The sequence below is a fragment of the Marmota marmota genome, unplaced genomic scaffold (genome assembly GCF_001458135.2).
Source record: "Marmota marmota marmota unplaced genomic scaffold, marMar, whole genome shotgun sequence".
Taxonomy (NCBI): Eukaryota; Metazoa; Chordata; class Mammalia; order Rodentia; family Sciuridae; genus Marmota; species Marmota marmota.
Window position 1 is genome coordinate 6974685 of NW_026000130.1, and position 13453 is coordinate 6988137.

Consider the following 13453-nt stretch of genomic DNA (forward strand, 5'->3'; position numbering starts at 1 on the left):
GTCAACATGAAACTGAGGGACTCAAACAGCTCCATCAGCTCTCCCCTAAGGCATCATGTCCCTTTAGTGCCAGAGCTCTGGAGGGCACTCGGCAGAAGAGGGGCGGGCTGCTGGAGAGGAACTGTTTCAGCAGAGGAGGACCTGAGCTAAAGCCATAGCAGGGAAACTGGTCAGACAGTCCTGAAGTCATTGTTCTATGAGGCCCCTCGTCCCCAATGGCAGGCAGGGCCAAGGTGCTGAGTCGTTCTCAGCCTCAGCCCTGCATCACCCCCTTGGAGGTACCATGAGTATTCAGTGAATGCGTTTATGTGCCCATGAAAGAGCTCTCAGGACATCACACAGAAATGTTATTTCTATTTTAAAAATCTCTCTGGGAGCCATCACTTTTTGCAAAGCTCCCCCCTGCCCAGGGCCCTAGAATACAACCTATTTAAACTCCTGGGAATTTTAGGTTCTTTTATCACTGGCTGGTACATGGGGAAATATAGTCTGTCTGTGAATTAACAGATCTGGCGGACTACTTGTTGGACCAGCAGGAAGCGCTTGTACCTGGTGCCCCATTGGGATCTGACATCCCCACAGCCCAGGCCCAGCAGTAGCTCCTTCCTGCCTTGACATAGGTAGCCACCACTCTCTGAAGTGACATTGACAGGAGCAGAAATACCCAAACTGCATTTGAAATGTGCTGCAATGTTTGAACAAACATCAAAACCTCCCAAACTTAGACCTAACTGCTAGGAAAATGGAATCTGTGTTTCTTTAGAGAAAACTGGCTAAGCCAGAGGCCACTGAGGCAAGAAGCACCTTTGAAGTGCAGCTATGGGGTCTAAAACCAGAGTTGATTCCTCCTGGTCAAATCACTGAGCATAAAAGGGCAGATAAAGACTCTGGCCTTAAACTGTAGTCAGATTGTGGTGAAAGTTAGGGACAAGACAAAAATCCATTAGGAGTGCCTTAATATGATACAATCCCCAGGGCTCAAGGCAAGAAAGAATTTAAGTGTCAACAAATGTGGAACACAAACTATTACTGACTGTGAGCAAAACAACTGTCTATCCAAATAAAATGAGTAAAAAAACAATCAGAAATAATGGTAATTCAGTAATCAGTTGGATTCAAAAAAACAGGCAAAAGTTAGTAGGGTTCCTATAAACCAGCAATGTACAGTTAGGAAGTATAATACCCAATAAAAAGATACTTCTCAAAATAGCAACCAAAAATACTCAGATCTAGCAATCAACTCATCAAGAAAAAAAATTATACTGAGGGATGTAAAAGCAGCTTGCCTAAATTGGGAGACAACCCTCCCACCCTTATGGCCAAGGGTTCTAAATTCAACTCCCAACTCCAGAGAAATCAAAGGAAGTAAGTAAACTTAAAAAACAAAAGATGAACATTGCTAGAAGAAAATAAGGACAAATAAATTTTTTATCTTTGGTGGTATATCCCTTGCCTGCCTCCCCTCTAGAACATAGGCTCCCTCAAAACTGCCTGCTTCTTGTCCAGTACCAGGCACCCTGTAGGAAGGAAATCAAGCCATGTGTGTTAAACAAGTAGATAAGTATATTTTTTTTTCCCCAGTCTGGAAAAGCCTGTTTAAGCAAAATGAACAAAAAACACAATTAAGAAAATCACAAACATTTGAAAACATTGAAAGATCTGACCACATAAAAATCCAAAACTTTTATGTGTAGAAACAAACAAAAAACAATAAAAATCACAATTTACAAGCAAACAACATACTAGCAAAAAATATTTGCAAGATATGATAGAAAAAAATTAATATCAGATTAGGTAGATAAGCACTCTAGGGTTGGGAGTGTAGCTCAGTGATAGAGCCCTTGCATAGCATGTGGGTTTAATCCTAATACTGCAAAAAAAAACAACCAAAATGCCTGTTGAGCTAGTTTATGTACTGTTCAGGTGTTTTGTTTTGTTTTTGTTCTTCCTGCCTACTTTATGTACTTATCTTATTCTATAGGGCCACATTCCTAACTACTGTTAGCATTCAACTTAGAGGACAGATATGTAATCCATATATTTTTCATTCCATATTTTCTTCAAAAGATTCCCTCTACATTGAAATTGCTTAGACAACATTCTTCAATTATTTGTAAAAGTTAGTTGATAATAGTCTTTGTCTTCTGAATAACTGAAATTAAAAAAAAAAAAACCAAAAAACAAAAAACCTAACCAAACAAAAAAGCACTCCCATCAGAAAAAAAAAAACCACTCTCTCAACATGAAATAGCAATGATCAGCAATCACTTATTCACAAAATTCAGGAGCTTCTATAGCATGTGGCACAGTCCTAAGGTATAGTCCTTAACACTATTCAGTGTCCATTCAAACAGTGACTCACCCATCCACATCAATTCTTCCTAAAGAATGTGGAGCTTCCTACCACATTCAGTAGGTGATTACAATGACCACAAGAGTAAGACATCCAAACAGTGGGGACATCCGACAGGGACACAGACAGAGCTGGCCTCTTCCCCCGACAGCCATCCTGGGGTAACACTCCTCTGTCCCTCCCACACACTGCCATGCTGGGCCACCCAATAGCCTGCTATGATAACTTAGGTCAGATACATCTCATTTCCTAATCTCAGCTTGGTTCTGCCTGACCTCCTCAGCCAGGATCTACAGTCTGCCTCCTCATTCCCTGTTCTCCCTCCCTAAGCCGACTCTTTCCTCCCTTTTCACCAGGGCTTTGTTGCCTGATTTTTGCCCATAGTTGCACCTTCCTAGTTCAAGAAAGTTAATGACTGAAATGCCACTTGTAATCTGAACAAAAAGCTCGGATAAGACTGTTGTCTCTTTCCAAATTAAGAGGTAAGAATCCAATAATATAATATATACAATGTGATTAGTGGTACAAACCATAAAGGACCAGGATTCCAGACCAGTCAATGCCACCAAATACATTACTATTGTCCATGTTTGTCCCTCTGTCCAACTAGGCATAGAGTTTGGTGGCAGTGATGACACAGGCACCTCCATGGTACCTGCTATGTGCCAGGCCCTGTTCTAACACGCATTAGCTTGCATAATCCTCAGGGCAGGCCTGAGGTAAGAAAACTTGCCATCCCCATCCTAGTAATGAGGAACTGAGGCTCAGAGAGTTGAGCAATTAACTCTCCAAGGCAACTGCTGGCTCCCTGGCAGGTTCCAAAATGATTTTCTTCCTAAAGAACAGAGGTATGAAGGGAGTTACCAGAGGGCATGTGCAGCTTTAAACAAGATGTTGCTGTTCTTTTTCTTCAACTATGCAGTTGTACACAGATCTTTATTTTATCTTGATTCTTTACACTGTACAGGTATTTTATCAATTTTATATCTATTCAACAGTTAAAAAGCACAAAAGCAAAGATGGATGAATAAACAGGTGGATGGATGGATGACATTCTGACATTTCTTTCTTCCTCTGCCATACAAAAGTTCAGAGTCTCTAAATGGCAATCATCAAGAATACAGGCAACAATAAATATTGATGAGGATATGGGGAGAAAGGTAAACTCATACATTGCAAATTGGTACAACCACTGTGGAAAGCAGTATGAGATTCCTCAGAAAACTGGTAATGGAACCACCATTTGACACAACTATCCCCCTCCTCGATTTATACCCAAAGGACTTAAAATCAGCATACTGAAGTAATGAAGTCACATCAATGTTTATAGAAGCTCAATTTACAATAGCTAAACTATGGAACCAACCTAGGTGTCCTTCAACAGATGAATGGATAAAGAAAATGTGATATATATATGTGTGTGTGTGTGTGTGTGTGTGTGTGTGTGTATATATTTTCAATGGAATATTACTCAACTTTAAAAAAGAATGAAATTATGGCATTTGCCAGTAATGGATGGAGTTGGAGAGTATCATGCTGAGCAAAATAAGCCAATCCCAAAAAAATAAAGGCCAAATGTTTTCTCTAATATGCAGATGCTAATTCACAATAAGGTAGGGGGGGCACTAGAGAAGAACAGAGTTACCTTAGATTAGGTAGAGGGAAGTGAAGGGAGGGAAGGGAGGGGACGTAGGGATAAAAAGGATACAACAAAACAGACATTATTACTTTATGTATATATGTGACTGCATGACCGATGTGATTCTACAACATGTACACTCAGAAAAATGAGAAATTATGTCCCATCTATGTATGATATATTAAAGTACATAAATGCATTATACGGCTATGTATAACTAATTAAAACAAATAAAAAAAGTTAAATTAAAAACAAAAGTTTTGGGCTGGGGATGTGGCTCAAGCGGTAGCGTGCTCGCCTGGCACGCGTGCGGCCTGGGTTCGATCCTCAGCACCACATACAAACAAAGATGTTGTGCCCGCCAATAACTAAAAAAAAAAAATAAACAAATACTAAAATTCACTCTCTCTTTAAAAAAAACAAAAAAAAAAACAAAAGTTTTTGAGCCACAAAGAACTCTAGAACCTGCATTCCTAGATTCTAATATTCCCCCAGTTTTGAACATCTTCTGACTAACATTTTCATAGAGCCAGGTTTAATAGTTTCGACTCCCACTTTTCTAAGTATGTGTTCTCAAGGGCTACCTCAGAGCCTCCAGAGAACACACACATGCACAAGCAAAGGTGAGAAATACAGACAGGGAGCACAAACCTGTAGCAGAAGCAACTGGGCTGGCCTCTCAGGAATAGAAGTCATAAATTCTAGATGTTTAGCCCGGTCAAACCCACTGGTGCACAAAGTGGGGCGGAGCAGATGCACAACAGCTTTGTAGTCACCTGCCTCATAAAGCCGCTGAATCTCCTCCAGGGACTGGCACCGTTCTAGTGACTTCAGGTTCTTATCAATCTGAAAAAGGTCCAAAGATGTTGTCTGATGGTAAACCCTTCACACCCTCCCAGAATCTAGTCAGTGTTTCCATTTATCCGATCCAGATGAGGATAAATTAGATGTTGTCCCCTACCCTCAACTCAAGCCAAAAAATAATATGAGTGTTCACATAAATATATGTGCTTTTTAAAGTATTTATATTAAGGGCAAGTCATTTAGTTCTTTAATAAAAAAATATACCCAAACCCCAAAACCACCACAGAAGCAGAGGGGTTCCAGAACAGCATCTACCATAATAGTTAAGACAGCCTTGTGGGCTGGCACAATGGTAAATGCCAGCAGCTTAGGAGGCTGAGGCAGGAGGATCGTGACTTCAAAGCCTCCAGCAACTTAGTGAGGCCCTAAGCAATTCAGCAAGATCCTGTCTCTAAATAAATTATTAAAAAGGGTCTGGGAATGTGGCTCAGTGGTTAAATGTCCTTGGGTTCAATCCCCCAATACAAAAAAAAAAAAAGACAACCTTGTGGTCACAGTTCAGCAAACCAGATTTTCAGAACTACAGTGTCAGGTTGCCAGACCTAGAGAGATTAGGCACTTATAACTAACCCATAGAACTGTTTCCTTATATGGCCTGATGCAGTTTCAGTACATAGGAAGAAGGGCACTGTCATAGTTCTCCAGAGCCTGTTCCATGTCTCCCTAGTTAGAAGGAAAACCAAATCAAGAAACAGGGGCAAAAGTCAGGGAACTGGACTTGCCCTGAAAACAACCTTGAAGAGTCTACAGGCTACTTTCAGAAAAGGTGGACATTACAGATATGGAACTGCAACAGGACTAAGGTTGCACAAAAAAAAAGAGTGCCATCTAAGTGGAGTCTATCTAGCATGTGTGCTAGGCACCACTATTCCACCCTCATGGGCATATCGACAATTGTCTTCATCAGCTGACATTTCCCTCTAGCTCTGCTAGAATTGCCACCACACACAGTCAGGGGAACTGAACATAATTTAACTAAATTATGCTAGCAGAAACTTCCATATCTGCCACTGGGCAAGTCAGAACTACCTCTCCTAGGCCTCTCCTGCTCTCTCTTCAAGAGCCTTACTTAGCATGCAGGAGGTTCTCTTCTTCTTCAGGGACAGGTCAGTCTGGTCTAACTCGGTCAACTCAGAATAAATCTTTGACTAAGAAAACAATATTAAAAACTCCTACTCACCTCCTCCAGGGAAACGATGGAGTCATTGTGGAGGTTGGGCAGCCGGATAACAATGTCCCTTTGCTCAGCCCCTGCCTCTGCTTGGATGGCAATGGAACTCTGGAGCATTTCTGTGCAGATGTCATAGTTCTCCAGAGCCTGCTCCATGTCTCCCTAGTTAGAAGGAAAACCAAATCAAGAAACAGGGGCAAAAGTCAGGGAACTGTCATGATGTGCCAGGTTCTTCACATTCCTGATCTCAATGGACAATGGGTGCCCTCAGAGCAGAGTTTTAATCCAATTACAGCTCTACTCCCCTAAAAGGGTCTGGCACACAGCTGGGGCTCAACAAATATTTGCTAAATGCTTGAAAAAATGAATGATCCATACCACAATTCTAAGAGGAGAAGTATCATTAACCCTTCATTATAAGTGAATAATACTTAGGCAAGGCTAGGTATATTGCAGAGCCAGGATTCGAACCTAGGCCTGCCCTAATTCTAGAAGTGACATTCTTCATATTAAACAATGATACTTCCCTCAAACTGAACTGCTGCTGCTGCAACCTTAGTAATCTATGGCTTGTTCTACCACAGTGCACCATGTACCACCCAGCACTGGGTAGTAGGTAACAGCCAATCCACCCTGGCCTTCCCAGAATTCTCACAAAATAGGTGGAGAGTTCCCTTCTAGAAAATACTGCTTCTATTCATGTACTTGCTAAAGCTTTGTCAGGAAAACATAAAGATCAACCAAGGCAATCTTAAGTAGGGCTCAATGAGGCACAGGAAAAAATAATAATAATAAAAATGAGGCACAGTAGATCCCTTGTAGAGTTCTGTGGATATGCTGAGGTATTTTACAAACTGGTGGCCATGCTTGGATTTCTGACAAGCTTAAAATTCCCAACCATTCCCATTTCTTCATGTCAAGCCCAGTGCCTAGATAGGTACTATGCATATATGCATGCACTCACATAGCAGCTGACTAGAGAACCAACCTGCAGTGCCAAGAAACGAGCCTTCAGCCAATAAACACGGACCACAAACTCTAGCCAGCCGTCCTCAAACAGGTCACGCTGGGATGAGGCAAATGACAACTGCAGGAGGTCACCCAGGCAGTGGGTTCCTGGGAAGTCAGGCCCAAATCTGCCATTCACCATACCAGCAGGGCAGTTACGAGGAGACACTGAAAACCATCAGGCCAGAAAGTCACATTCATATGCAGGATCCAAATGCCCTTCTGCTCCCAGAGGTCACCCTCAGCCTTTACCACATCTGCTCTTAGTCTTTTTGGGTACTCTAAGCCCCTCTGCATTCTACGGGTGGAAATTTGTTATTTATTTATGTATTTCTGTAGTACTGGAGACTGAACCCTGGGCCTCACACATTCTGATCAAGTGCTCTACTACTGAGCTATATCTCCATCCCTTTTAATTTTTTAATTTTGAGAAAGAATCTTGCTAAGTTGTCCAGGCTGGCCTCAAACTTGTAAGCCTCCTGCCTCATCCTGTAAAGCAGCTGGAATTGTATGCATGCTCCATTGTGCCCAGTTTAAGTGGTAGTTTAAAAGTCAGAATAATCCATATCACCTGGGAAATTCACTGCGGAAACATAGAGCATTGAGCAGTCACTCCAAAACTGAGATCCTGCTTCCTTTAATCCCGAGGAATACCTAAGGCAGGCAGATGGCTCGCCCTGAAGGCTGAGCTGCTGCTAACTACTCCTTGAAGTCAGGGAGATTTCTCTGGGATTTTGGAACTTGTCTGCGACCTTAATGAGCCAACCCAGAAAATGTGCCCACTGTGAATATAAGTATGAATTCCATGACTCAGCCTCTCCATTTCAGCTTCCTCCAGCCTGCTGAGAGTTTAGAAAATCACCCCACCACAGAACATAGATGTCTCCTACCTGCAGAGCTTCTGCCTTTGGTCAACAGCCACTGGTCCAATTGGAGCTCCATGCAGGAAAGAGACATAAGCATCATATCCTGCAGGAAAGGCACAGGAAAGGCAGGAACAAAGTCGTAAAGATTCACCTAAGTATGGGGAGTAGGGAGGAAACTAAACTAAAATTTACTTTTTGGGTAAAAAAATAATTCTTCTACCTACTTTCCATTTCCTAAATGTTAATCAGTGGCTACTTGCTATGACATAAAAAAGGTACATGGATCTACACTGAGATAAGACTTGGGAAGGACAAAAGACCTGCCATCAGAGTCCTGAGGGACTATCCTGAAGAAGAGGATGTCATTCACCTGCCACATGCCAGGCCAGACACTGTATCCACTGAAGCCTTTAAAGTTCCTTGGGAGGTCAATGCATCATTCCCAGAGCACTCAGGGAAGCTGAAACTCAGTGACAAGGAGGTACCTGCCAGCATGCACTGTTAGAAATTAACTTGGTTTGCCTGGAGATCAAAGCCTTGGCTCTTGCTGCTCCACACTATTCCTAGCAGAAAGCCTGATGCACAAAAGCTACCAGGAGGGAGTCCCTGAGGTATTGCAGTGGGGTTTGCCCAGCAAGGGAGTGATGATCCACATGTTCCTCAAACTTGACCCTCAGCCAGAAAGATTACATGGGCAGGCCCTAATAGCTCCCCATGCTCCCACCTTGATACTTGCATAACACCTCCAATGGGAGGAGGCCTGAGTATCCTGTGCTCCCTTGAGCTCTGGGAGGCAACTAATGGAGGAGCCTGGGGTACAGAGTGCAGTTAGTAGACAAGGCTGAACAAGACTCCATACAACTGCTGGAGGCTCCACCACTTCCCTAAGCTACCTACTTAGCCTCTGTACTTCTGTTTTCCTACAAGTTAAAAAAAATTAGTGAGTCCCTCACACCTTGAACAGTCAAATTTGTGTGTTCAAGGTCCTCAAGCTTCACCCAGCTAACTTGCTTATCTCAGTAAATGACACTAGAAGCCCTTGCTATGACTCACATTCTCTCACATCCATACTCAATTTATCCTGTCAGTTCTGTCTTCAGAATCCTGATTCTGCCAGGTATGGTGACAAACGCCTGTGATCCCAGCAGCTCAGAAGGCTGAGGCAGGAGGATCTGGAGTTCAAAGGCAGCCTCACCAACAGTGAGGCACTAAGCAACTCAGTGAGACCCTGTCTCTAATAAAATACAAAGAAGGGCTGGGAATGCAACTCAGTGGTTGAGTGCCCCTGAGTTTAATCCCTGGTACAAAAAATAAAAAAAGAATCCTGATTCCACTGTCACCACTGATATCAGCCACCAACATTGCTCAGCTGGCAGCAATCTCCTGCTGGCTCCCTGAACCTACTCTTATCCCAGTTTATCCACTACTCAGTCACTAGAGGTCTTTCTGGACACAAGCCAGGTTAGTCCTATGATTTCCTACTTCAAACTCCTTAGGGGTCTAGGTTTTAGGCACATATGTAGATGCAACAAGTGGACTAAACATATCAGCCATATACCCACAGAAGATCTCTGTCTCTGTCCCCTGGTCCCACTATGATGCTGGCCATAGAGAGGCCCCTGACCTTGATGTGCTTGTTGCTGCAGTCTCTTAGCAGTGGGTTGGGCAGGCTGGTGCTGTGCCTCCTCCAGCTGTGGTAGACGCTGAGCACAACCTCTGCCAGGCCTGGTGGCCACCTCAGCAGGAACTTGTGGCCCATGCCCTTCAGGTAGCGCATCATCAACTCCAGAATGCCCCCATTGGTCAGGTTCTCCAGTAGGAACTCATGTACATCCTGCTTCTCTGCCCAGAGAAAGAGAACAACCTGACCTGGATGAAGGGGACCTCCTATGTCCAGTCTCCTATTCTCTTTAAAAGAGGAGAACCTGTGCCCTCCTCCACCACTCAATTCAGGTGAACATGGTATCAAGTTGCAGTGCTGAGGTCAGGTTGTTGGGGTTCAGTGCCTAGCTCCAGCCCTCATCAGTTGTGAGCAAGCCTCTCATAATCACCATGTCTAGGGCTGGGGATGTGGCTCAAGCGGTAGCGCGCTCGCCTGGCATGCGTGCGGCCCGGGTTCGATCCTCAGCACCACATACAAACAAAGATGTTGTGTCTGCTGAAAACTAAAAATAAATATTAAAAAATTCTCTCTCTCTTAAAAAAAAAATAATAATCACCATGTCTAAGGTGGGCATCGAAAGGGCTGACTTCCAAATGCTGCTTTGTATGCTTAATGAGATAATGCACACACAATATTGCACAGTGTCTGGCACATAATACGTATTCAACAGCTGTGATCATATAGATTCAAGTTGTAAAGCCAAGTCTCTGAATTCAGCCTTCAGGGAGCACACAGCTTTCAAGGAGCACAGCAAGTATAAGCCTGAACATTTCATTAGACCTACCAGTTAGCCACAGATCTCAGGCCCGAGCAAATTCAGGTAGCTCTCTTATCAAAGCTTAAAAAACCTCCCCAAACCATCCTCCCAGAATAAAACATAGGCAGGTTATAGGATAATTTGAGGAAGAATTTCCAGCAGTGATTAACCATATTGCTAATTCCTACCAGATTCCATGAACGTGGCCGAGTCAAAGGACAGTCGATGAGGCCCCATGCTTGAGAAGTTTTCCAGTTTGGCTTCTGATTGGACTTCATAGTTATTAAAGGGATCATCTTCCTCCTCAGGGTCCAGCTTTCTTAACCTGCATGGAATGTGTCAAAGTTACTAAAGTCATATCACTCATTCTGATATAAGCATCTAAATTTTTCCTATTAAGAAAAACTAAATCAGAGACAGGGTGAAGTAGGCTAAAATAAGTGAGTGGCAAGGTCCCAAGCCTCCAGGTGGTTCTGCCTCTCTCCAGGATTTTCTGAGCTGGTGTCTGGTCTCACTCATTCATTTATCCATCAACAGATGATTGCTCTGTATCAGCCATGGGCCCAGCATGGTACTAGGTGCCAGAATACAGCCTGCCTGCAGGAAGTTTATCTTCTAATAGGAGAAACAGCCAAAAAGCACAAATATAATCAACTTAGATAGGGACCAACAGAGTGCTTGAAACAGAGAACAAAATCATTCAGGCTGACAACAGAGAAGGGCTAGCAAAAAAGCAGGCACAAAGCCACAGGCTGGATGAAATTAGATATGCTCTACACCCTGCAGGGAGGGAGATGTCTGGCAAACAAGAAAAAAGTGTGTGGGTGAGAACGTGGCGGGTACATCAGGCCCTTCTGAGCTTGGTTCTGGGCCTCTGGGCCTGGCCCAATCTTGGGATTAGAGAGACCTCTCCCAAGAGAAATCATTCTTTCAAACTGCTCTCAGGTATCATGCCTTGGCTATCTTTGTGGCTTTATCTCAAGCCAGCATCTCTACAGCATAAATACTCAGTACACTTGTAAATGTGTTCACTCACTTATTGCACACTCCCAGAGAGAATCTATTGAGCAAGCTTCCATATTGTTGCCTGAAAATTCAAGGAAGCGAACACTAAAACCTTACAGGAGATCAACAACTGAAATAAAGTAGAAACCATTCCACATAAAGGGGGCTGGGAAGCAAGTCCTCAAGGTAGAACAGCATGGTTAAGGGGAAGTTGGGGGTCACTCTACCAAAGTTTAAATCCTGCAGCTCTTCCAAGGAGAAATCTTTTGGTATCATACCTCAGGAGAAATTTATCAGAACAAACTATATCCTCACCTTGGTCCACATTAACTGCATGCTGAGATTAACCTTTATTTGAAGCATTTCACCTTCATCACAGAAAGGCAACAAGTTAGTAAAATTAGGAATCCTGCTGTAAAACAGATTTATAATTCTCCTAAAGCTTCTGGCTATTCCTTCTGGACTTTGATGAAATTGCCACTGAAATTGTTGCAAGACAAAATGACAGCTGAAAAATCCTGGTCAGATGGCATACTATACATAAATAGTTACCTCCCAAACTCCATTCCAGTAACCATGAAGGAATAAGAAAGGTTAAGAACCCAAAAAGATACAGGAGATATGAAAGGAAGCCCTACAGAAAAAAGATGTGCCAAACAGATGTTAGAAGGCAGAAAGATAGACTAAAGTGACTAAATGCTTTCTCCACTCAGCTAAAGGCAGAGGAAAGGAGTTATCAAGAAGCCTACTTACTGGCACAATAAACCCTGGGAAGGCTCAGAAATGCAGGGCCTTGAAGCCTCTGAAGGTGATCGAGTAAGAACAAAAAAAAAAGTAGGACTGGTGAGATATCTATTATATAGGGAGCAGTGGGGCCCAGGTCCCTCCCAGCTCTAGAGAACTTGGCACTTTCTCCTCCCCTAGGTTTCTCTGAGGAACACTAAGAACCAGTGAAACCAAGGAACACCTTACAAGCTCTTCTTCTACCTTCTCAGAAAACAAGGGAATATTGCTGAACCTGGAGAAAATCAAGTAAGCACCCACTCCCTGAAAGAAGTCCTTTCAAATGGGGTTTGACAAGCATTTACATCTAAGTAAGGCACTGTGGCCCCAGGCTCTCAGCAATAAGCGGATATCTGTGGGTGCACAGGACATGTGTTATGTTTTGGACCTTAAATGTCCCCCCAAAACTTGTGTATTGAAGGCTCCCTCCATGGCTGATTGGAGCTATTGGGAGTCGGTGAACACTTTAGGGATAGGGACCAGTTGGATGCAGTAAGTCTCATATGCTTCCAATATGACATGCCTCACCACAGGCCCAAAGATAAAAGGTCCAAGCAACCACAGACTAAAACCTCTGAAATCATGAGCCAATAATAAACCTTTTAAGCTGATTTTTTAAAAACATTGTTTTAGTTATAGATGTAGGTATTTATTTTAATGTGGTGCTGAGGATTGAACCCAGTGCCTTACATGTGCTAGGCAAGCGCTCTACTACTGAGCTATAATCCCAACCCCTTAAGCTTAGGCACTCTGTCATAGTGACAGAAAGCTGATTAACAAAATTATGTATTGTCTTTAGCTCCCTAGAAGTACCCAGTCCTCAAAAGATTAACAAGTCACACCTTCTACCTTAGGAAGTTCAGAGGCAGGAAGAGGCAAGAAAATCCAAGATCTTGGTCTAGTATGATGTATACTATGGATATTTGCACAGATGTTAAAGGAAAACAAAGGAGGTACCCAGAAGAAAGGATGGTGATTCAATAAGAAATATTACTGAGGGTATAGGTTGGCAGTTTGTGCATATACTGTTTTGTCAAACAGAAAAATTGTGCACAATACCTGGATGGCAAGAATTTCACCAGAAGCTCCTGGAAGTCCACTTTCTCTTCTTTTTTACACTTGGTGTTTCGGACACGGGCAGATCTCCGCTTTGCAGTCTCTCCACTCTCTTCTGAAATCTTCTTCCGCTTTACCCCTTTCTTGGATTTATCTCCCCCAGAAACATCGCCTTCACAAAGAACACAAATTAAAACCTTATAAGGTAGCAGAGGTGAAAAAAATGTACTATACAGATGCGATTAGTTTCCCTGTTTTATAACTATCAGCATTGAATTTTTCTTTGAC

At 42.9% G+C, this 13453-nt stretch overlaps 1 protein-coding gene across 11 annotated transcripts in view; it reads right to left on the reverse strand.

Moving 5' to 3' along the window:
- Positions 1-13453, reverse strand: part of Cabin1 (calcineurin binding protein 1) — a 138226-nt gene that overhangs the window by 94874 nt on the left and 29899 nt on the right. For all 11 annotated transcript variants that reach the window (XM_048785047.1, XM_048785044.1, XM_048785046.1 and 8 more), the window contains 7 exons: positions 13169-13337; positions 10510-10646; positions 9526-9743; positions 7926-8004; positions 7016-7203; positions 6037-6189; positions 4644-4838 (listed from right to left, as the gene is read on the reverse strand). In XM_048785047.1, the coding sequence (XP_048641004.1) occupies positions 4644-4838; positions 6037-6189; positions 7016-7203; positions 7926-8004; positions 9526-9743; positions 10510-10646; positions 13169-13337 (1139 nt within the window). The remainder of the gene's footprint in view (positions 1-4643; positions 4839-6036; positions 6190-7015; positions 7204-7925; positions 8005-9525; positions 9744-10509; positions 10647-13168; positions 13338-13453) is intronic.